Here is a 25,280-nt window from a genome sequence, read left to right as displayed (position 1 = left end):
AGCAATAGTGTTTTGAAAAGTTTTAGTTTTGTTTCGGTAGGGTAAATGTACCAATAGTGGTGCTACTAGTAGCTCGTTGTAGAAAAATAATTGAATAAAATTGATAATACCACAAAATAAAAAGTCTGAAAACGTTAATCGGTAGTTTTTCACTTAAATTTGCTAGAAAACATGTATAAAACATTGTTTATTCAAGTTTTTGCTAATAAATCACTTGCACCAACTATAGGTACACGGTTCCTATTATGGAGGTAAAATTTAACATTGGTTCCTATAGTGGCGCATCCCATTGGGTTCTTATGGGATCCACCACTATAGGAACACTACCACCACTATAGGTGCAAAGGAGCAAAAAATTTAAGGAAAATAATTGTTTAAAATAGGTTTTTCGGCAAATCCTGAATACAAAACTGAATCAATGTTATTAATTAGTTATGATGCATCTATTAAAAATGTCATTTGCAAGCTTTTTGTTCGAAATAGTGCTAAATTGGCATTACCACCACTATTGGTACTACCTCCACTAAGGGAGCTTTTACCCTACTACAACTTCTAGTGGTCAAGTTTAAACGTTTTAATGAACCATATACTTTTGAACACTGATGATTTATGTGATCATCCCATTCTAAGTTATTTGAAAATATAACACAAAAATTGTTGACCCGTTGTACAAACATAACTTCAACTCCATCGATTAAAGTTCACTTAGATGCAAATGAATACTCCATTTTAAAGGTCTTGCCAGGAAATTCAGGGATCTAAACATCTCGAAGAAGCCCCCTTAAATACATGTAAACCCCAGGTTTCCAGGAGGCTTTGAGGGGGGATCTGGCCAAAATCTACACTCCATACAAATTTCGTTTTTTATGGATTAAAGTCTACGAAGAGGGAGAGGAGGGGGGTCTGAGATGACCAAAAATGAGTCTACGTAGATTATGGGCAGTGCTATATCAATTAAAACAATGATTTTGATATTTTCATAAAACCTTTTTATGTAAGAAACATATTTATTTTGATATTTTCAATATTAACTGCTTCACAACTTGCTGACTGTTCTTGGTTTATCTTTGTAAACTTCGATCAACCTATCAGCTTCTCTCCAACCGCTTTCCACGGCACCTTGCACCGTTGAAAAGTACTCAGGATGCGTAGCTTCACCCGCAAACTGTACCACCGGCAGATGTTGCGAATTCACCAAAGGTTGTGCCAAATCATTTGCTTTAGCATTCAAGGCATCCGATTTCATAGATCTGCTTGAATATGACCCACGGAAATTCTCGTTCGAATACCAGGTACTATGGGTGAATGACTTCGGTTGTGGAATGTCGAATCTCACCAAAAACTTTCTAAGTACAAACAACAATGCTTCGACTACTTTACTCTCTGGAAGGTTCTCCATGGTTCTGGCATCCTTTCCGTGGACCCATCCGACCAACAGATTGGGTTGATATTCAGGAACGAAGAAACTCGCAACGCCTTCTACCCAGCTTTTATCCGATTTACGAAGATCATTCAAGTCTTGCTCATTCCACAGCATAGCAAATCCACGCCATCCTTCGGGCCAAAATGGTTTATCGAACTGCAACACCATCTTATCGACGACACCGATGTACAGTCCTTCGATGGCATTCTGTTTCATTTGAGGTAAGCTTGGAGTGAACAACGTTTGATTAATCTCTTTCAGAACTCCAAGAGAGACTGTAACAATCACGTGATCAACAATGTAACAACTTCCATCTCTACAAGTCACGCGAACAGGTTGTTTAACATCGGAAGAATAACTGATGTTAACTACACGTTTGTTGAAAAATACGTAATCCTCAATTGGTATCGGGGCCGCATTTTGCTGTGGAAGGCGTTTCTGTAATTGATAGACTTTCATAAAACAAGCACTATTTCGGGCTAAATTCGTTTACCATCATTAAGTCGAGGATAGTCTTGAATCCTTGCCTTCGCCAATTTATAAGGTATTCGTCTTGATGGTCAGTGAACTCCAACAGACCTGCAGCAGACATCTCAAACACGCTATCTACGGCGTTGTAGGTGTGGTGGTATTTCAAAAAGAATTGGAAGAGTTGATAACACGTTTCGTAATCGATATCAGCAAACTGTCCATCCCGTAAAGCTTTCTGGAAACTAATAGCCTTGATAAGCCTTATTATAGAGCAATCTTTAAAACGAAGTACCTCTCCGTGTAATAGTCTCCCAAAGATTTCTTGTACTGCTTCACGTTTTCTTCGTCATCAATCGAATGCTCCAGCACATCCATGACTCGATTGGATACTTCAATCGGGACTTCCTCCCCGTTTGATTTGATGCAGAGTTCATCTTCGCGATGCTTTTCTACTTCCACCAGATCATATTTTGCCGCCATATCATACACAACGTTGTCCACGCTTGAGTGAACCCTAGAACAGTATGTTTGATGAATATGTCTACTTAATTAATTATCCGCCCACCCTTACCATTGGGCACCATAGTCCAGCACGTTTTCTCCATAAGGTACCGTATGTATCCTACCGCCTAACCGATTCTCAGCTTCCAGTATGATCAAGTTCCGGAATCCACTTTCATACAGACGCGTAGCAGCCGCGATTCCGGACGCACCGGCGCCAATTATGAGTATTTTTGGACTCATAGCGAACGGACACACGCACGCACGCACCTAAAAACAAATGCTTAGCGCTCGCGAAAACTCACGACTTGACGACGCGACTTCCAAAAATCGACTACGGACTACGCCACCGCGTGAGGTTGGTCAGACTAGGTCGAGTGTATCGATTCAAATTTTCGTTTGTGTTAGTCAATTCGCAAATTATCAAAATACGTATCGTAGAATCACATTTCTGATCTAGTAATATGAGTGATGATAGGGATAAGCAAGCACTAAGAGCTAAATGATAGCATAACAAAAAACAGCTGCTTTCCTATATGAGATGGGAAGATGAATAAAAATCCACTGTTCGTCTGATAGTAGGCGGTTGGTTGATCTAGGTACAGAGCAAATTGACTGTATTCGAAAGTAAAATTATCTCATTAAAGGTTTTTTTTTTCAACATTGCAAATTATAAACCAAATAAATCTTCATTTCATTTATTTAGTTAACATCAAATTCATGATAATACTGAATCAACAATTTGCCGCCATAATACTCGATTTGCAGCTGCAGCTCTCCAACGTCGGTCACGCCCAACACTCGCCAGATCACGCTCCACCTGGTCCGCCCATCGTGCTCTCTGCGCTCCACGCCTTCTTGTACCAACCGGATGGTTAGCAAACACCAACTTTGCAGGGTTGTTGTCCGGCATTCTTGTAACATGCCCTGCCCATCGTATCCTTCCGGCTTTGGCCACTTTCTGGATGCTGGGTTCGCCGTAAAGTGTAGCGAGCTCGTGGTTCATCCTTCTCCACCATACACCGTTCTCCTGCACACCGCCGAAGATCGTCCTTAGCACGCGTCGCTCGAAAACTCCGAGTGCTTGTAGGTCCTCCTCGAGCATCGTCCATGTCTCGTTTCCGTAGAGAACCACCGGTCTTAAACGTCTTGTACATGGTACATTTGGTGCGGGGGTGAATCTTTTTTGACCGCAGTTTCTTCTGGAGCCCATAGTAGGCACGACTTCCACTGATGATGTGCCTTCGTATTTCACGGCTCACGTTATTGTCAGCCGTTAGCAAGGAACCGAGGTAGACGAATTCTTCTACCACCTCGAAAGTATCCCCGTCTATCGTAACATTGCTGCCAAGGCTTGTCCTGCCTCGCTCACCAGCATGTACTTTGTCTTAGCCGCATTCACCACCAGTCCGACCTTTGCTGCTTCACGTTTCAGGCGGGTGTACTGTTCTGCCACCGTTTCAAATGTTCTAGCAATAATATCCATGTCATCCGCAAAACAGAAAAATTGGCTGGATTTCGTGAAGATCGTACCCCGGCTGTTGAGCCCGGCTCGTCGCATAACACCTTCCAGGGCGATGTTGAATAGTAGGTAGGAAAGTCTATCACCTTGTCGTAGTCCCCGTCGAGATTCAAATGAACTGGATAGTTCACCCGAAATCCTTACGCTGTTCTGCACACCGTCCATCGTTGCCTTTATCAGTCTAGTCAGCTTCCCGGGAAAGCTGTTCTCGTCCATAACGATGAACAGGTGATGCGTTGGGACCTGGTATTCACGGCATTTCTGTAGGATTTGCCGTACGGTGAAGATCTGGTCCGTTGTCGACCGGCCGTCGATGAAACCCGCTTGGTAACTTCCCACGAACTCATTTTCTTTAGGTGAAAGATGACGGAAGATGATCTGGGATAGCACTTTGTAGGCGGCATTCAAAATGGTGATCGCTCGAAAGTTTTCACACATTAACTTGTCGCCTTTCTTGTGGATGGGACAGATTATCCCTTCCTTCCACTCCTCCGGTAGCTGTTCGGTTTCCCAGATCTTGACTACTAACTGGTGCAGACAGGTGGCCAACTTTTCCGGGCCCATCTTGATGAGTTCTGCTGCGATACCGTCCTTACCAGCCGCTTTGTTGTTTTTGAGCTGGTGAATGGCATCCTTAACTTCCCTCAGCGTGGGAGTTGGTACGTTCCCGTCCTCTGCTGCACCAACATAGTCATTTCCTCCGCTGCCTTGGTCCTCCGTGCCTACATTCTCTTCGCCATTCAGGTGCTCGTCGAAGTGCTGCTTCCACCTTTCGATCACCTCACGTTTGTCCGTCAGGAGGCTCCCGTCCTTATCCCTGCAGATTTCGGCTAGCGCCACGTAGTCTTTGCGGGATGCATTGAGCTTCTGGTAGAACTTGCGTGTTTCCTGTGAACGGCACAGCAGTTCCATTTCCTCGCACTCCGCTTCTTCCAGGCGGCGCTTTTTCTCCCGGAAGAGACGGGTCTGCTGCTTCCGCTTCTGTCTGTATCGCTCCACATCCTGTCGGGTTCCATGCTGCAGCATTACCGCCCGCGCTGCATCCTTCTCCTCCAGAACCGCTCTGCACTCCTCGTCGAACCAATCGTTTCGTCGACTCCGTTCTACGTACCCGATAGTGCTCTCGGCTGCGTTGTTGATGGCTGCTTTGACTGTACTCCAGCAGTCCTCTAGAGGGGCCACATCGAGCACACCCTCGTCCGGCAACGCTGCCTCGAGATTCTGCGCGTATGCGGTGGCGACAGCCGGTTGCTTCAGTCGCTCTAGATAGTACCGGAGCGGCCGCCGGTAATGTACATTGTTAAAAACGGAGAGTTTTGGGCGCAGTTTGACCATCGCCAGGTAGTGATCAGAGTCGATATTAGCGCCACGATAGGTCCTGACGTCGATAATGTCGGAGAAGTGCCGTCCATCAATCAGAACGTGGTCGATTTGCGATTCCGTTTGTTGTGGTGATCTCCAGGTGTAACGATACGGGAGGCTGTGCTGGAAGAAGGTGCTACGAATGACCATGTTCTTGGAGGTGGCGAAATCGATGAGGCGTAGGCCATTTTCGTTCGTCAGCTGGTGGGCGCTGAACTTTCCAATCGTCGGTCTGAATTCCTCCTCCTGGCCTACCTGAGCGTTTAGATCCCCTATGGCCTATGATGATCTTGACGTCGTGGTTTGGGCAGCGGTCGTACTCGCGTTCGAGCTGCGCGTAAAATGCGTCTTTGTCATCATCAGTGCTTCCGGAGTGAGGGCTGTGCACGTTTATTATGCTAATGTTGAAGAATCGGCCCTTGATCCTCAACCTGCACATTCTTTCGTCGATCGGCCACCAACCGATCACGCGCCTCTGCATGTCGCCCATCACTATAAAAGCTGTTCCCAGCTCACGTGTGTTGCCGCAACTCTGGTAGATGGTATGATTACCTCTAAACGTTCGCATCATAGATCCTGTCCAACACACCTCCTGCAGCGCTACGATTCCGAACCCGCGGTCCTTCAGTATATCGGCGAGTATGCGGGTGCTCCCGATGAAGTTGAGAAATATGCAGTTCCACGTACCGAGCTTCCAATCGCAAATCCCTTTTCGTCGCTGTGGTCGTCGCCATTGGTATCGGTTCGCATTCTTCTCTTGTTGATTTTCCGGTGCTAGTCTTTTTTTACGGCTGGCTCGCAGGGCCTGACACCAACCCACTAACCCAGGGAGCTGGGCTTACCTTCTCGGAAGCTACGGGTTCTGCATTGGCATTTCCTCTAACTACAGTGCTAAATAGCTAGTCTCGAGCGCCAGTCTTCGCCGGGGGTGGTGTTTTTAATGGGCGCCCAGGAGATAATATTTTACCTGAGCTTCCACCCCCAAATAAATCTTATGATATACATAGATTCAAAACAAAAATAAAACATAAGTTTGAATTTCTAAGATTTTTGTTTTGTTTCAAATTTTTAATTTGGTTAATCTACAAAGTTGAGAAGCACTCAACTCTTAAAAACTTTGCCAAGGGAAGTCGACCAGGAACTAAAATTCCTTAGAAGCAGTGATGGGCACGCCTGCCGTTAACCGTCAACGCATTTCGTACGTATTCCCGCAAAGGTCACTTATGGCTAGATCCTCGTTCGAATGCGCCTCTCGAACTACTATGGAATAACGATTCTCCGACATCAAGAGGTTATGAGTTTATTTTTCTGCCTAACTCTGCCACAGCATAACGAAATCGTTCCAATTTTTATTGACGAGTAACTGACCTGATTACGTGTCGAACCCATACAGATTTGTTTGGCTTCTTAAGCTAAGTTTCGTGTTGCCAAGTAGAGCGCTCAAGTAAAATGCCACCTTTTTCCGCAAGTAATTTTGACAACTGATCCAGTATGAGGAGAAACGTTACTTTTCCTTACGGAATAATAGCGCGGACAATTTCTCCGCAAGGAAAAGTGACAGCTCCATTTGATTCGCACGAGAGGCGTTACGAGTGTTACACTTTTTTCCTTACTTATCATCTACAAACTGCACATGTAATTTTGAAGCGCAATCATTACTTGACCATTACTTGTCCTATCTATTTGCACAGTACGTACAAAGTGGAAACAAGCCATTAACTAGTACGCAGATAAGGGGCTGTCCATAAACCACGTGATCATGAGGGGGGGTTCGGCGTATGAGCATTTTGTATGGACGAATAAAAAATTTTGTATGGACAAATGACCACGTGGGGGGGCTGGTTGAGAAGTCCCAAAAAAAGGCCCACTGCGAACTTTTGCCCCGCATTACTCTACAGCAGAGAACACTCAGGCCTTGGTCTGACCGGTAGGTAAGTAAGCAGCCAAACAAAGTATATGCCTGTAAGATGGAACTGAACGAGAAAGGATATGCATTGGCAGCAGTGTTACGATATAAAGGGATACTTTCGAAACAGGTCGTCATGCCCAGTGGCAATAAGTGTACTGGAGGTAGTGGTATAAAATTGTATTTGAGTGTGGTTCTTATGACATGAGAATTACGATCATTTCAAACCATGTGAGTGCAGATGGTAATCGCAGTTTGAGGACGTACTTTTAGGAGCTGATTATTCGTCAAATAATCGGGATTAATGAAAACGGATATGGATAGCTCTCCATCCCGCAAAAAAAGTCTACATAATTTATCAACATGGAGGAAATGTACAGACCGGTAATCGGGCGAAACAGCCTGCACGCCGTATCGAATGATAACGGCTAGCGATGCGTAAACTTTGCAGCCTCCCGTGGTATGGTAGCCCAAAGCACCTTCTTCCCCCGCAAAGATATCCACAAAGCCACCTGGAGATCACCCGACCGCCAAACAGAAAACCAAATCGACCACGTTCTTATCGACGGTAAATTCTTCTCGGATATAACCAATGTCCGCACATACCGCAGTGCGAATATAGATTCGGATCACTACTTAGTCGCTGTATGCATGCGCTCAAAACTATCGACAGTCATCACCACGCGTCGAAGTCGAACGCCGCGGCTCAACATCGAGCAGCTGCGTAACGTAGAAGTGGCTCAAGACTACGCGCAGCAGTTAGCAGTGGTCCTACCAACGGAAGAGCAGGTTGGCGCAGCTACATACACTTGAAGATGGCTGGAGGGACATCCGATCCGCCATAGGTAGTACCTCGGCTACAGCACTAGGCTTCCCGACACCGAATCACAGAAACGACTGGTACGACGGCGATTGTGAACAGTAGAAAAACGGAAAGAATGCAGCATGGGCGAGAATTCTGCAACACCGTACGAGAGCGAATGAGGCACGTTACAGACAGGCGCGGAACAGGCAGAACTCAATCTTCCAAATGAAGAAGCGCCAGCAGGAAGAACGAGATCGCGAAGCGATGTAGGAGCTGTACCGCGCTGAGGGCACACGAAAGTTCTACGAGAAGCTGAACCGCTCGCGCAGAGGCCTTGTGCCACAAGCCGACATGTGCCGAGATAATCACGGGAATATTCTCAAGAGCGAGCGTGAGGTGGTCGAGAGGTGGCGGCAGCATTACGATGAGCACCTCAAGGGCGACGTTGCAAGTACCGAAGGTGGCGTGGTAACAGATCTAGGAGTATGTGCACAGGACGAAAGACTTCCGGCCCCTGATCTCCAAGAGATTGAGGAGGGTGTTGGCCGGTTGAAAAACAGCAAAGCCGCTGGAGTAGATGTGAGAGCACTACACTGGGTAATTACCAAGATTTGAGAGGAGGAAGTATTACCGGAGGAATGGATGGAAGGTATCGTGTGTCCCATCTATAAAAAGGGTGACAAGTTGGATTGCGGGAACTACCGCGCGATCACACTATCAGGCTAGATTTATGGGTGAACGCGCTACAACGGACCAGATGTTCGCCATTCGCCAGGTGTTGCAAAAATGCCGCAAATACAACGTGCCCACACATCACTTGTTCATCGATTTCAAATCGGCATATGATACAATCGAACAAGAACAGCTATGGTAGATTATGCACGAATATGGATTCCCGGATAAACTGATACGATTGATCAAGGCGACGATGGATCGAGTGATGTGCGTAGTACGAGTATCAGGGACACTCTCGAGTCCCTTCGAATCTCGCAGAGGGTTACGGCAAGGTGATGATCTTTCGTGCTTGCTGTTCAACATTGCTTTAGAGCGGTGGGCGAAATCGCCCCCCAGGGGACGAAAATTAAGCCGAAGGGGGCGAAAATTTGAAAAACTGATAGGGAGGCGAAAATACTAAAAAGGGGGCGATTTTTCAAATAATTGAGGAGTCTCAAAAGTATTGAAACGCAAGTGCAGAATGTCAACTGAATCATTAAAACTCTGACATGTCAAGATTTTTTGTTTCTAGCATTATTGAAAAAGATCAAATTTTACGAAATTTTTGATGTTTATGTGGATTTTTTGGCAAAATTCCAAGAAAAAACCCGATTTAATCCACCTATGGTGAATAGAACCCTTCTTACACTTATTAAAATTATTGTTGTATTATTTGTATTTAACATATTTATTTTGTGCGATGGACCAAAAGTTCTAGAAAATATTGTGGATTTGGCATCTAGTGGATTGGTTTCCAAAATAGCATCGTGGACTATGGACTAAACTACCAGAAATGCCAAACACCTCTTAGAATCTTGTATGCAATGTTTAAAAAAAAGGCTAACATATTCTGGAATATTGTATCTTTTGTTAACTGCCAAAAAATCTTGAATCGATTAATAACAGGGCAGTGAATCAAAATTCAACCATCGCGCAACAATAATGACAATGTCGCAACCTGTATCTGTTGCGACAATCCACCCAATGCGACATAAGTTTGTCCCAACTTGAATATAATAGGATAAGCATCGTACACCACGAGTCTAGAGATTTTTAAGCCTTGCATTGCGATTTTCGAACGGTAACTTCGGGTCAGTAAACACTGCAACTCTGCTGGAGATCTACCATCAAACAGTTTCGACTTTGGATTAGTAATAATTTATTATTCACGAGTTGAAAAGTACGCAACAAATTCAGCTTCCGTATTGTCTGCAACAAAAAATTCCGAGATCATGTCATTATCTGTTACCAGTAGGGATAAAGAGTAATCGTCGCGCCTTCTTTGTTGCTTGTTTTGTGCCTCTTTTTTCTGACAATTCTCTTCACTGCAATAGGGTAAGAAAATCAGCGAGATACACTTTGTCTAATATCTCTTAATCAGTCGATTAAATTAGCTCCGAAGTACTTGGTATTCGTGGTCATAGTGTAAAAAGGACAAAAATGATATATCTACTAAGTTAATCAGTTCAGTTCTGTCGCTGCTATCGTCCGGAGCAGACGCGTGTGAGATCGCTCTCGCTGAAAAGTGTTTTTATTTTCTGCTAATTGGTGCGGTATAGAAAGCTGTTATCACGCGCGCTTTGTTTCATCGGCCTTTGTCTTCCCTCATCGGTGGTGTATGCTGTAGTGCAGAAACGGCATTAATTTAACGAAATGTGCGAAAAGGTTGTCAACACCGTACAGTTTCGTTTCCCGCCGGGAAGCCCGCGGCCGTCATGGAATGAAATTGCCAATTTTGTGAAGCAGCTGACTACGGATGTTTCGCAGATGGAAAGTGCATATAAGACGGCACACGAACGTTCGCTTTTTATTAAATTCGTTTCTCTGGAGGCGATGAATGAGGCATTGAAGAACAACCAGGATTCAAGAACATTCACGTATTCAAGCGGAAAAACGGTCCAGGTACGAATGACAATCGCGGGTATGAACGTTACATACGTCCGCGTGTTTGATTTGCCCCCGGAGGTGAACGACGAGCGCCTGTCACTAGTGCTTAGTAGTTTTGGAAAGGTAGAGCGAGTCATCCGTGAAACATTTCCAATTGAATCGGGACTTAGCCACATGCACACTGGAGTACGTGGTGTGCACATGGAGGTTTTGAAGTCTATTCCTCCGTGCCTTGATGTTGCCGATTGGAAAGGAAACGTTTTCTATGACGGACTCAAGGATACTTGCTTCCACTGCCAAGGAATAGGACATCGGCGGGACTCGTGCCCACAGCGCCAGGATCGGAACAAGTCAAAGGAGAAGAAGCAAGAACAGGCCGTTTCGTATGCCGGAATTGTAGCTGGAGATGAAGATCCATCAGTGGAGCGGGCACCATCGGAAACTCTTACGGATGACGTCATAGAAGTATTGGAAGAGAGTTTCAATCAATCGTCGGATAGAGAACGCGAGGAATCGACGCAGTCGGATGTTTACGAGGAAATAGTTGCTTCTGAGAAAGAGGATAAACCGTGGATGAGTAAACTACCCACCCTGGCGGAGGTTGCGCAAGCAATCCAGGTCGCAATGGATAATCCACAGGCGAAGCAGCGGCGAGCTCAATTTGCGACATCGGGATCCGCTTCTGGCTCGCAACCAAGAAAAAAGTGCGCACGAAAAATGAATTACTAGTTTTTCAATTGTAAACTTCGAATAACTAATTATTCTGTAAGCTCTTTGGCTCCGTAAAGTTTTTCACTAAACAATTGAGCCCTACAAATAAAGATCTTGGATAAAAAAAAAAAAAAAAAAAAAAAAAAAAAAAAAAAAAAAAAAAAAAAAAAAAAAAAAAATAAGTTAATCAGTTTTGGCATTAGCTAGTTATTTTGGCTGTCCGGTTCTTGCATTTTTCCCACAATATATAAATTCAAAGCTTTCATTTAACATATTGTTAGTTTTCATAAAATTCCTGTGTATTTGTAATTTGTTATTTATAACTTTGTTGAAAACAATTACCTGCTAGTATACACTTTGTATGAGGACAGCATTATTTATTGAAAAATAATTTCCCATAGACTGGTCAAAAACTAATGCAAGATAACAAGTGAATATAATAATAAAAAAAAGAATTTATTGAAATACTCTTCGTAAGATATCTCAGTAATCAAATGTCGAATCGGAATAAAATTTCAGGGCCTTATACAAGGATATTGTAGCTTTCATTTTGTGCTTAGAGAACCCAAATCAGATGACAGACGGCTGAGATATTTATTATGGTACCCTTGCTCAAAAATCTCTCAAAAAGTTAACCTGTATTACTCCCAAGTACTCTTTGAAAGATATCTCGGTAACCAAATGTCCAATCCTAATGAAATTGTATAGGGTTCTACTAGAATGTTGTAGCTTTCATTTGGTGTCAGGATAACCAAAATTGGTTGACAGACGGCTAAGATATTTATTATGATACACTTGGTCAAAAATCTCAAAAAGTTTAGTTGTATAAATCCTAAGTACTCTTCGAAAAATATCCCTGTAACCAAATGTCCAATCGAAATAAAATTTCTGGGCGACCTACTAGGATGCTGTAGCTTTCATTCTGTGCCAAAAGAACTCAAATCGATTGACAAACGGCCGAAATATTTATTATGATACACTTGGTCAAAAATCTTGAAAAGTTTAGATGTATGACTCAAAAGTACTCTTCGAGAGATATCTCGGTAACCAAACGTCCAATCGAAAAAAAAATCAATAGCGTTCTACTAGGATGTAGTAGCTTTCATTTGCTTCCAAGAGAACTCAAATCGGTTGACAGACGGCTGAGAAACGTGCGTGACTTTTTTTTGTAACGCACATACACACACATACATACACACATACACACACACACACATACAGACATTTGCTCAGTTCGTCGAGCTGAGTTCATTGGTATATGAGACTCGGCCCTCCGGGCCTCGGATCGAAAGTCGGTTTTTCGAGCGATATTTTTACCCTTCTTATGGGTGTAAGAAGGGTAAAAAGGCTTTTCCTACATACATTCCGTGATATTTTTGCTACTGTTTATTAAGCTCAAATATTACAAAGAGATAGTAGCTTTTATATATTTGATGCAATTGCATTTTCATACAGAGCTCCTTGAGAAACCAAATTTGATCATAAAAAAAGGCTTTTCCTACATACATTCCGTGATATTTTTGCTACTGTTTATTAAGCTCAAATATTACAAAGAGATAGTAGCTTTTATGTATTTGATGCAATTGCTTTTTATGTATAACTAACTTGTGTAACCAAATATGATCATAAAAAATCTGTTGACAAACGGCTGAGAAATGTATTATGATACATTTTATCAAAAATCTCTCAAAAGCGTAAATTTCATTACTCCTTAGTACTCGTGGAAAGATATCTCGGAAACAAAATGTCCAAACGGCATGAAATTTAATAGCATACTACTTGGATGCTGTAGCTTTCATTTGATGCTGAGAGAACTCAAATCGATTGACACACGGCTGATTCATTTATTATGAAGCATTTTGTCAAAGGCCTCTTAAAAAGTTAAGTTGTATTACTCCAAAGTACTCCCCGAAAGATATCTCGGTTACAAAATGTCCAATCGGAATGAAATTCAAAAGCGTTCTTCTAGGGTGCAGTAGCTTTCGTTTCGGGCCTTAAGAACCCGAATCGGTTGATAGACGGCTGAGAAATTTATAGTGATACACTTTCTCAAAAATATCTAAAATAATTAAGTTGTACTACTCCATAGCACTCTTTGAAAGATATCGCGGTAACCGAACGTCCAATCAAAAAAAAATTCAATAGCGTTCTACTAGGATGTAGTAGCTTTCGTTTGGGGCCTTAAGAACCCAAATCGGTTGATAGACGGCTGAGAAATTTATGGTGATACACTTTGTCAAAAATATCTAAAATAATTAAGTTGTACTACTCCCTAGCACTCTTTGAAAGATATCTCGGTAACCGAACGTCCAATCAAAATAAAATTCAATAGCGTTCTACTAGGATGTAGTAGCTTTCATTTGCTTCCAAGAGAACTCAAATCGGTCAACAGACGGCTGAGAACCGTGAATGAAATTTTTTTGTAACATACATACACACACACACACACACACATACACACACACACATACACACACACGCACATACAGACATTTGCTCAATTCGTCGAGCTGAGTTGATTGGTATATGTGACTCGGCCCTGCGGGCCTCGGATCGAAAGTCGGTTTTCCAAGCGGTATTTATACCCTTCTTATGGGTGTAAGAAGGGTAAAAAAAACAAATAAGACTGCAACACGAATTTCCGAAAGAATTCATAAAGATTCTGTTGATCTAATAAAATATATATTAAAAAACTTCTATGGCAAAAATTCATGATATTTTTTTTGTCAAAATTATAAAAGGAACTGGGGTTTTTTACTTCATGAGAAAGTTTAGTTCTTAATTCATATGCTGTTTTTTTCATGGAATTTTCAATCAAGAACATTAAGTTCAAGGCGAATCTAAGAACACTTTTCGAATAAAGGTCGTCACACATGGTTTGAAAATATTTCAGAGAAGCTTCCCGCAGGAATTCCAAACTTTGCTTATTACTAGGAGCTATTTTAATTTTTTTCCACAAATTCAGCGTTGCATTTCCTTAAAACTGAGTGATGATTGATACATGTCTGCTTATTTGAGAACAGAAAGGTATCCAATTCATACGAAGCTTGTCAATTCGGATTACTGGCTTTTCTTTATTTTCAATTACTGAGCGAAGCTGACCACATTTGAAAATAGACCAATACATGTATATTCCTGAGTTATACTTTTTGCATAAAAGATATTTTGTAATTGTTTTTCAATTCCCCACCACTATTATTTGAGTACTTGTGACTAAACTTCGCGGGAGTTGAGGAATCCTCTTTTAGAACACTGATAAAACATCTTGTTGAAGATAACGGGTGTTCGTAAATGTTCACAATCGTTTCTGTTTTTTTTCTCGATTTTTTGTTTACATGCCAAAAAAAAGCATTGTTTGTTTCAAATGCAGACAATCAATGCATTCGAAAAACTACTCAAGGAAAAAGAAAGCGATACTAAATAAAAAGAAAATCGCGTTAAGTACTGTTCCTTTGAATTCCACTAAGAATTTGCATCTTTTGACAGATACGTATTTCGACCTCAACTGTAAGGTCGTCTTCAGTGTCTTGTACTTGACTCGACTACAAGGCACTGAAGACGACCTTATTTACAGATATTCCCCTAACAAGCCCAGGTTAATCATCAAGCGATACTAATTATGATACAACATTAAACAAAAGTTTTGTCACAGTACACGGTGTGCCAAAACCCGTTATTAACAAATAAAAGTGTCCACCCAAGTGGCACCCGGCATTCGAAAGATATACTATTCTAGTATCTCCTCTGAAAATTTGAAAATGTTTCATCGAGGGAAATCAAAGTTTTTGTGATTTGAAGATTTTGAGCCATTTCTATAGGATTTTCTTATATGAGTAAATATGCTCGCATGGTTTGTCTGATACCACTATTAACAAAAAAAAAAATGTACTCCAATCTCACACCCGGCATTCGAAAGATATGCTAATAGAAATACACTAGAACTCCAATGGCGCTGTAGGCACTTTTCGTATTTAATTAAATTTATGACTTTAATGTAATAATTGATTGTTTTTAAATGTCCAGCTGATAGAGGATCTTTTGTTTTGGTAAATAAAATTTATTTGACACTTCTAGTACCGCTACTGACGCTGTAAGGGCGTGGCAAACTAGATGTTGGTCACACGAACAGTCGCGACATTGGACTTCTGTGGCTAGTTATTCTACTGATATACTATTCTAGTATCCCCTCCGAAAATTTGAAAATGTTTTATCGAGGGAAACCAAAATTTTTACTGTTTGAAGATTTTCCCCTATTTTCATAGAATAAGTTCATATATGGCAATATTGTCACAGGGTGTTTCATTGGCTCTTCAAATCATAAACAAATATTAATAAGTTTCACAAGCACCATTCCAAAGATACAACATTCAAACAACTTCTCTGAAAATTTGACAACATTTCATTGAAACGATCGCAAATTACAGTGGTTTGAAAATATAGGATATAATAAAGTATATTGAAAATGTTGTAACTTTATAGAATATTATTTCAATTTCTCATGTTAATCATTCCTCGCAATGAATATATATTTGTAACTTATCTAAAACTTTGATTATATATCACATTTTTTGCGATACTTTTACAAAACTCAGTAGGTGTTTTGACCGAGTTTATAGATAAAGCGATAGTATGCAGATCTCCAATGAAATTGAAATCAAAGCTTAAAATTGTTGTTACTGATGATTATTTAAATATAAAATATCCAAATTCACGGGAGACACGTTAGTAACATGACGTATAAAAGCTGGGTAGTAAAACGATTAGCATTTAGGTTTACTTTAAAAGCTTCAATATCTTGAACATTATTCCAACGATTTACTAAGCTTCCTAGGAATACCAAAACATTGGGCTGTTAATTCAGTTTAACTCTCGTTTCACCATGAAACGTTTTCAAATTCACCGACAAGATACCAACATATTAATAACGTGCTTAAAAACAAAAAAAAAAACGGTTCCAAAAACTTAGAAAGTTTATGTAATCAACGCTCACGGCGTGCCACATTTGTATTCGAGTAGCAGGTAGAACTATGAAATATTAATTAGATTCTCAAACTACGGAAATTGACATTCCTCTCAATGAAATGTTGCCAAATGTGAAGCGGACCTGGTGTGATGGTTAGAACACTTGACTATCACGCCGAGGACCTAGGATCGAATCCCACTCCCGACAAACTCACAAAATGTGAGTTTTTCCTTTGGAAGGGAAGTAAAGTGTGGGTCCCAAAATGAACTAGCCTAGGGCTAAAAATCTCGTTAAGACAGATAAAAAAAAAGTTGCCAAATTTTCAGAGAAGTTGCTTGAATATTTATTGTACTTTTGGAATTTGTGAAACTCATGACACCGTTCAACACTAGTTCAACGTTATAGGATGAAAAACAATAATAGGGGTTTGGGACCCTAGAAACTATAATGCGTATGTCAATTGAACACCCCAAGTTCTTAATTCAAACTTTGGTCTTGAATTGTGAAGTCCCGTTCCAATATTTTTCGAAAATTCTTTCACTATGACACTTATATGGTTCCAAAACCCTGTTCTTCTTTTCTCATCTCATAATACGAAGTTTTTTTTTAATTTTTTTTAGCGATGTTATTATTTGTTTAAGTTATGAAGAGCACCGTATTACAATATTCCCATATATGGACTAATTTTTGAAAATATAGGAAAATCTTCAAACAGTAAAAACTTTGGTTTCCCTCGATAAAACATTTTCAAATTTTCGGAGGAGATACTAGAATAGTATATCTTTCGAACGCCAAGTGTGAGTTTGGAGTACATTTTTATTTGTTAATAGTGGTATCAGGCACACCATGCGTGCATATTTACTCATATAAGAAAATCCTATAGAAATGGCTCAAAATCTTCAAACCACAAAAACTTTGATTTCCCTCGATTAAATATTTTCAAATTTTCAGAGGAGATACTAGAATAGTATATCTTTCGAATGCCGGGTGCCACTTGGGTGGACATTTTTATTTGTTAATAACGGTTTTTGGCGCACCGTGAGTAGTGTCAAACAATGGGCTTTTAAGGGCTTCCGCTAAGCAAAGTTTCAGCCTTCAATCATGGAAAAAAATCACTTAGGGGGCCAAAAACGTTTTTCTCAAGCTCCAAGGGGGCGATACTTCTTAAAAGTTTAGGAAGCACTGCTTTGGAGGGTGTAATTAGGACAGCGGGGATAAACACAAGTGGATCGATTTTCACGAAGTCCGTTCAGCTGCTTGGTTTCACTGATAATATTGATATTATAGCTAGTAAATTTGAGATGATGGCGGAAACGTACATCCGACTAAAGCGTGAAGCCAGGCGAATCGGATTAGTCATTAAGGTGTACATGATGGCAAAGGGCTCCAAGGAGGAATCACCGCACCCGCCACCCCGAATTTATATCGACGGTGATGAAATCGAGGCAGTTGAAGAATTCGTGTACTTGGACCGCCAACAACGACACCAGCAGAGAAATTCAGAGGCGCATTGTGGCAGGAAATCGTGTTTACTTTGGACTCCGCAGAGCTCTACGATCGAATAAAGTTCGCCGTAACACGAAGTTAACTATCTACAAAACGCTGATTAGACCGGTCGTTCTCTATCTTCGGCGGAGTGCAGATGGAAGACGGGACTTGGAGAAGGCGAATGAGCCACGAGCTGCATCAGCTGCTGAAAGAACCAACCATCGACCAAGTGGAGGACGATCTGCGAACCCTACGCAGAGTGCGGAACTGGAGACAAACATCCATGGACCGAGTGGAATGAAGACGGCTACTATGCACAGCAGAGGCCACCCTGGCCTTAGCCTGATCGACCGACCACCCATCTAAAATAAACACAACTGATTCATAGCACTACACAAGATAATAAATTTATTCTTCGCTTAAGATTTATACCATTGAATCAATCGATCAGCTTCACGCCAGCCACTTTCCACAGCACCATGAACGGTAGACCAGTGCGTCGGGCTAGTTGCCTCACCAGCAAATAATATCACTGGCTTACCGTGGGCATCCGAAACAGGGGTTGACAAGTCTTTCGCCCCCGTTTTCCGCTTCTCAGTTTCTAAGCTACGACTGGAATACGACCCAAGGAAGTTAGGATCACTATTCCATCTGGATCTAAAATTTATAAAAAAGTTTAAAATTTCAACTTGATCTTGTTGTCAAGTTGATTAACCTCATGAATCTCAATGGCTCAGGAATATGGCAACCGATGAAGAATTTTCTCAACAGCATTAGCAATCCCTCCCTAATGTCGTCATCGGTTAGATTCTCACTCTGACGACCCTCAGGACCGACCAGCCACGTGGCCAGAACATTCGGGTAGTCATCAATGGCGAAAAAAGTTGACACTCCTTCAGTCCAGCTGAAATTCGATGATCGCAGGTCCTTCAAGTCGGACTTCCGCCACACCAGTCGGAAAACATTTCCACGTTCTGTCCAAAACGCTTGCGGAAATTCTAGGAAAGCCTTGTTGACGGTCCCAAAATGAAGTCCTTCTATGGCACTAACGTTCAAGTTCGGCAGTGGTGGTGAAAACAATGTTGAATGCGTTTGTTTGAGCACTCCTAGAGATACGGTTATGATAGCTGATTCTGCTGAATATTCACTGTTATCTTCACATTTGATTATCAGATTAGAATTTGAGCTGCTGTCGCGTGAAATTTTCGTTACTCGTTTTGTAAATAAAATCTTATCTTCTAGAGGTATAGCGCTGCAATTTTGGGATGGATGTTGTTTCTGAAAAGTAAATTTGCAAATCAGTTGAAAATTCTGATGCCACTGATCAATTATCACCATTAATAGTTGTAGAAAACTATTGAAGCCTTTTCCTTTCCAGCTTTGACGAACGAAGCCTTCACATTCCTTATAATCTTGAACTTCAGCAGTAGTTAAGGAATTCCATGAGTCTACAGCTAGATAACCCTTCAGGTAATTGTGATAAAATATTATAAAATCATCTACCAGCGATGTCTCCATGGTTTGAAAGTCATCTGTGTGAGATAATATTTGACGAAAATTCTTTTCGAAATATTCCCCCAGAATTTCCTTTTCTGATGACGCTGATCTAATGTAATCTTCATCCATCACGTGATTCGCCACCTGCATCATGCGATCCGTTACGTCCGTCGGTGCTTGCGATCCATCAGAGAACACCAGTACGTTTCTTCTAGAAAATAATGATTCTTCCAACAAATCCAACGGACCTGCCATCTCAAATACAACATTATTTTTCTGGCCATGGCAAAACTGAGCGCCCAAGTCAACCGTATTGGATCCGAATGGAACCGTCCATATTCGACCACCAATCCGATCGGTTGCTTCTAGGATCACAAAATCAGTCAGTCCATTCTCGAACAGCTTTGTGGCAGCAGCGAGGCCGGCAGCACCAGCTCCAACGATTACTATTTTTACACTCATTTTGTGTAGACTGCTCGCGGTGTACTGAGCAGGGTGTCGTTCATTTGTTGTGGAATAATTTCATTCTTGGTGGTGGAATGTAACGCATGATGATACCATATTTATCAGCATTGTTTATACACGCTGTTATTTAATGATTTGTATTGGTTTGACCGAAATTTTTGATTCGTCGTTTCGTGACGGTTTACAAATACAGCTAGGCACCATGCGTCTCAACGATCCGCTAAGCGTCATGTAACGTTGCTATTCATAGGGTAAGAAATCAAACTTTGAACTAGTCAAATTGTAATCTTAATTTGAACCATTTCAAAATTCATTAAAACGACGTACTTTTCAGGCAAATATTGTCCCGAAAAAGATGTTAAACAGCTTTCCGTAATATAACCTGATAACATGGACTTTAAAAGCATTAAAAAAAGCGTTTTTGCAATTACGTGGCATAAGATAGCATTTTTCAATCGCCAAAACTGTGCCGAAATGGCCTACTTTTCTTCACTAGTTCAAGAGTGCCGAAAAGTAGTACTTTTCAGCACTGTTAAGAGTGCCGAAAAGTATTACTTTTCGGCACTTTTGCAGGGGTACACTTTTCTCAAGTTTTCCGAAACACTTATGTTTTTCCGTGGTCTTATGTGGATGCGATGGCTGCTTCTATGTCTTTTCGGCAGATGTAATCTGAATAGAATCGATTTCCATTCTGATTTGAGCAGGAGAAGCAGTAGCAGCAAACAACACTTGTTGACGACGTGACTCCGAGTACTTGTGACACTTATGAACACAGCCTACCTGATTGAAAAACTAGCGCTTGTGCGGATGCTCACACGTGGTTTTTCTTGAGACATGGGGGGATAGTCAGAAATGATCGTACTCAAGGGTATTTTGTCATAATTGCAAAAAATGTTGTATGCAACTCGTTGCAAAACTCGATTTTTTTCAGCACTCGTCGTATTTATCCAACTCGGCAAGCCTCGTTGGATAAATGTACAACTCGTGCTGAAAAAATCATCATTTTGCAACTTGTTGCATAAATAACTATTTTGTCATGGAAAACAGGCAATTGAAAAATCACTGTGATTTCACCCATTTCCCCCAAGAGAAAGCACATTTTCGGTGCACTCGTACAGCTCTTGCATTGTATCACACGCAATATGTGAACACGTCAAATGAAAGCTTATTTATCGTAGAATCGACCAACCGAATAATATTCCGCATTATTTCTCATAAAATTATCAAATTTAAGTGATTCTTACTTGGAGAATGTTATTGTCGGGCCGCCACCAAACCGGACTTCGCACAATCAAGTCGCGACGCGACCCAACTCGCGACGTTTTTAAATCATGTCAAAGGTAGTGCGCATCCTTCCTGTTGTTGTCAACACAGCGCACTAGATGCGAAACAGTTGCGACACTTGTGGACCAAGAAAATTGAATTGAAATTTTGATTGAATGTCGGTCTTGATTCCAACCGGATAGACAATATCTTAAGTTGAACCATTTGTAATCTAAATTTGAACTAGTAAACGGGGGTGAGCTTCTAGTGTTGGCCTGTAGATTGCGCTAGTGGTTGCTTTGTTTACTCTTGGGGGATGAAAAAATCCCAATTTAGTTTCCAAATTCCTACACGGAGAGACGAAACTACCCAAAAGTGAGTACTTTCCACCCAACTTCGGGGTTGCGTGCGTCAAGCCAATTTTGAGTTGATGGAATCGATGTTTTTGTTGGGTTGTTCCCGCTTGCTTCCATGTGAAAAAATTACCTAATTTTAAGTTTTTTCCACTCAACCGAAATTTTGACTAGGTTGTATTCACTCAAATTTGAGTACTGTGCTAGAAACTCAGTGTTGGCTTGACGCACGGAACTGCAAAAGTTGGGCTGTTTCTCTCTTCACTCTCTGACAACAACAGAAAGAGCGCATGAAAAGGGAGATGAAAAAGAACTCAAAATTGAGTTTAAAAGTACCTAATTTTGAGTTTTTCAGTTTCTCCGTGTAGGTACGCTAAACAGCGCATCATTTCCGAAGTTAGGCCTTACGCATGGATTGCGACAAAAATCGATGTTCGCTCGCACCCAATTCTGTGTTTCGGCTGGATTGATAACACTAGTTTACAGCATTTTTGAACTCGGTAAGCTGATGATCATTTTTGGTGTAGAATCATGCCCTGAGTTCGAAAACGCGAAGAAAAAAAAATTACAGTAGAGCGGAAATTTTTTCGACTTTCCATACAAGGTTGATGATTTGAAATCGATTTTTGTTCTATTTTTAAGCAAAGTCGCTCACTTCACACATCTCATTCTCCGTAATCAATGCTCCGATTGAGCTGAATTTTTTACTGTAACTCACCCACATATGATATGTCAAATAAACGTTGACAAAGAATTTTTAAATTGTTTTTTTCTTATTGAAAAAAATACATTCCTTCATAATTTTTTGGGAATTTTGCTAAAATTTAATAAGATCGTCCCCAAAACTCGCCAATATCTTGATTTTCATCAATCTGACGCAAAACTTATATTCAGATGATCGAATGGCATTATATTCAGCTTTTAATTTATGGAAAAAGATTTAAAATTGGTTGAACAAAACGCAAGATATTTGATTTTTTTTAAATTCCATATTTTAAAAAGTTGTAAAACTCGATATTGAGGTAAAACTCAAAAACTGTTCTACTTTAAATTTTTTGAAGCACGGTTTCGAAATCAGTGCTAAATGATGCTTCAAAAATTTTGGTCGTTGACAGAAGTTCACGACTTTCGTTTTATTTTGTAAACTAGTGTAATATAACGGCTAGACCTCTGACTAGACAATCTCAACTAGATTTTTTGATTCCAAACGATAGATTTAAACTAACTAACTTACCAGTAAGTATCCATTATCATCTACGATCCTGGGCCATTCGGAAAGTATGTTGGACTTTTCAACATCGGTCTCTTTGATAATCGCCCGTAGTCGCAAGGGTAGAGATTCGCTCCACTTGAGCTGTACTTCCTCTGTCGGAGCGAAATTGTTGCGTAGCCAGGTCCTTAGGATGGATAGTTTTGTGATGTCTGCAATTAGAAATCATGAAATTTTATTAAAAATAGTGGTTCATTCCTTATATAAAGCTTAATTACCTTCTTCAGATAGGTTTAGTGCAGTCGATTTGGCCCCACGAAAGATGTTTTCCTTGTCCGTGGAAGATTTTGGTTTGATCAACGCTTTTTTGTTTCGGTTGTGGAACCGATCGTAAATCAAACCGGAGGGATGCTTTTTTCAGCCTTGATGTCTCTTGGGTTGTAGTAGGTCTCCTGTAATATACATATGACGTTATTATTATGTTAATTAAGTACGTCTAATAGTAGTTTACGCAACAAGGTGCAGAATAACGATTTTTACAGCACGAGTCGTACATTTATCCAACGAGGCTTGCCGAGTTGGATAATTACGACGAGTGCTGGAAAAATCGAGTTCTGCACCGAGTTGCGTACAACGTTTTTTGCAATTTCATAAATTACCCTTGAGGATAGTTTTAAACAAAACTTTTTCATCAAACTGCACACTGATGTTCAAGAAAATCTGATCATAGCAGGTTATACTGTGCAGTTGTCACAATTTTTCAAAACTGCGTTCAGAAAGCATCAAGAAGTTGACCAAAACTGAAAACAGTGCTGTAATGGTTCATTACGCAACGCAAATCAGTGCTGTAATGAACCATTACAGCACTGTTAATTTGGTGTGGAAAAGTAGGCCTTTTTCTGTCAGATTTGCGTGAGGTAAAACAGCCTATTACGATGAGAAATTGCAAAAAAACAATTACAGCGAATTCATTTGAGAAACGTTCAGCGATCAACTGAGCAAACTTTGTCATGTCAGGGAGTGGAAAGTAAAGATCGTTGGCGATATAATAGTCAACGACGTGCGCCAGATATTTCCGATGAGTGACGTTAAGACTCTGATGCGTTTCGAAATATTTGACGACGATTTTCTCCTTTTCGTTACGACTCAGAATGTCGCGCAGCAGTTCGGACGTCACGGAAGTTGGCAGCAGGCGATGCTTGAAGGGATTTGTGTGGAGTTTTACTGTTGTTGGTTCAAGAAAGTAGAATAACTAGCCACAGAAGTCCAATGTCGCGACTGTTCGTGTGACTAACATCTAGTTTGCCGCGCCCTTACAGCGTCAGCAGCGGTACTAGAAGTGTCAAGTTAATTTTGTTTACAATAACAAAAGGTCCTCTACAAGATGGACACTTCAAAATAGTATATTATTGCAATTAAAGTTATTAAAACAATTAAATAAGAAAAGTGACTACAGCGCCATTGAAGTTCTAGTGTATTTCTATTTTCAAGAACGACTGGTGCAGCTGCTGGGGCGCTTTGAGATACGCTCGATGTGCTTGCCGATTGACACATGACACTTTTCGGCCACAAGACCAACTTCTGCCGCAGCGCAAATTTATGTCCCGTCCATTTGGTCACCGAAAAGACGTCATCCAATGACTTTTCATCCATTTTCTCGAGATATTCGACTGTGAATCCGTGTTCTGCAGTTCGGATTTTTCTTTACAGATATTGTTTAAGGGCGGACGGGACGGTCGGGGAAATATCCGCCATTACTCTGTTGCTACTAAGATGGTAATCTCAGATTCTACTTCATATTTTGCAACAAAAACCTATCACTGTGTATGCTCACTTGCAGTGCATATGCTGATTGTTTTTCAGCATCTTCAGTGCGATAGAACCCGAGATTACCATCTTCAAAATCGCGAGGCAAATTGTTAGAAAGAGAGGCAAGATAGGAAAAATAACACGGCGTCCCGTTTCACCTTAAAAATTATGTTTTTAAATACTTACGAACGAGAATCGCATAAATAGCGGGACTTAAATTCCATTCGCAAATCAGCTTTTCAAGCTCCGGATTATGGTCCTCCTCTGCAAGAAAAAAAAAAGAAGAGGGGGACTGAGTATTTTATTTCTTGTATTTAAACACAAATAAATCGCTTACCTTCAATGATTTCCGGGTCATCCAGTGCGGCATCCACAATTACGTCAATTTTTTCTACTTTCTCCAAAAGACTCATTCTAAATTCACTGATTTCACGAAAATAAAACTTGAAATAAAGGCACACGCGTCTGAATTTGAAGAGAACTCGTTTACAAAATGGCGCGCTGTCAAGCATCGAGTTGCGCTGAGTGAAATTTACTATGTTTATAGTAAACTTCAACGCAAAATGTAGTCAGCTGAAAATTGTCGGTACAACACTCTTATTTCACCAACAAACATGGTAAAATAAAGCAGTGAAGAAAAGATTTTGAGGTTTTTTAAAAAAAAAAATATGGTGATATTTACCATAAACATGGTATTTATAGTATCAAAAGCATTCTTTTTTTAACTACATAAAATAGTCAGGAATACTATAGGTTTTTTTAAGAAACCATAGTATTTTTGACAAGAATTTAGTTATTTTGACTAATGTTGTTGTTATTTTCAATAGATATAACTGTAGTTAATTCAAACATTGGTTGCTAGCCATATTTACTACAAGATTTGTTTCCGTGTAAAGAATTTCGAACATTCTGAGTTGAGATTCCACTGCC

At 40.8% G+C, this 25,280-nt stretch overlaps 2 protein-coding genes and 1 pseudogene across 2 annotated transcripts; all 3 read right to left on the bottom strand.

The window, feature by feature from the left end:
• Nucleotides 1–979: 979 nt before the first annotated feature.
• LOC109430972 (spermine oxidase) lies at nucleotides 980–2,748 on the bottom strand. The gene is made up of 4 exons (XM_019707092.3): nucleotides 2,466–2,748; nucleotides 2,187–2,408; nucleotides 1,917–2,136; nucleotides 980–1,861 (listed from the first exon to the last, which is right to left on the bottom strand). The coding sequence occupies exons 1-4, from the start codon at nucleotides 2,636–2,638 to the stop codon at nucleotides 1,037–1,039; spliced, it is 1,440 nt and encodes a 479-aa protein (XP_019562637.3). The 5' UTR covers nucleotides 2,639–2,748; the 3' UTR covers nucleotides 980–1,036.
• A 15,160-nt stretch (nucleotides 2,749–17,908) lies between these two features.
• On the bottom strand, nucleotides 17,909–20,133 carry LOC109430966 (spermine oxidase). Its single transcript, XM_019707086.3, has 3 exons — nucleotides 19,089–20,133; nucleotides 18,469–19,031; nucleotides 17,909–18,410 (listed from the first exon to the last, which is right to left on the bottom strand). Exons 1-3 carry the CDS (start codon nucleotides 19,710–19,712, stop codon nucleotides 18,173–18,175), a joined length of 1,425 nt encoding a protein of 474 aa, XP_019562631.3. The 5' UTR covers nucleotides 19,713–20,133; the 3' UTR covers nucleotides 17,909–18,172.
• A 2,355-nt stretch (nucleotides 20,134–22,488) lies between these two features.
• On the bottom strand, nucleotides 22,489–25,237 carry LOC134288286 (uncharacterized; annotated as a pseudogene).
• Between the last annotated feature and the right edge of the window lie 43 nt (nucleotides 25,238–25,280).

The sequence above is a fragment of the Aedes albopictus genome, chromosome 2 (assembly GCF_035046485.1).
Source record: "Aedes albopictus strain Foshan chromosome 2, AalbF5, whole genome shotgun sequence".
NCBI lineage: Eukaryota > Metazoa > Arthropoda > Insecta > Diptera > Culicidae > Aedes > Aedes albopictus.
This window is presented reverse-complemented; position numbering and strand designations above follow the sequence as displayed.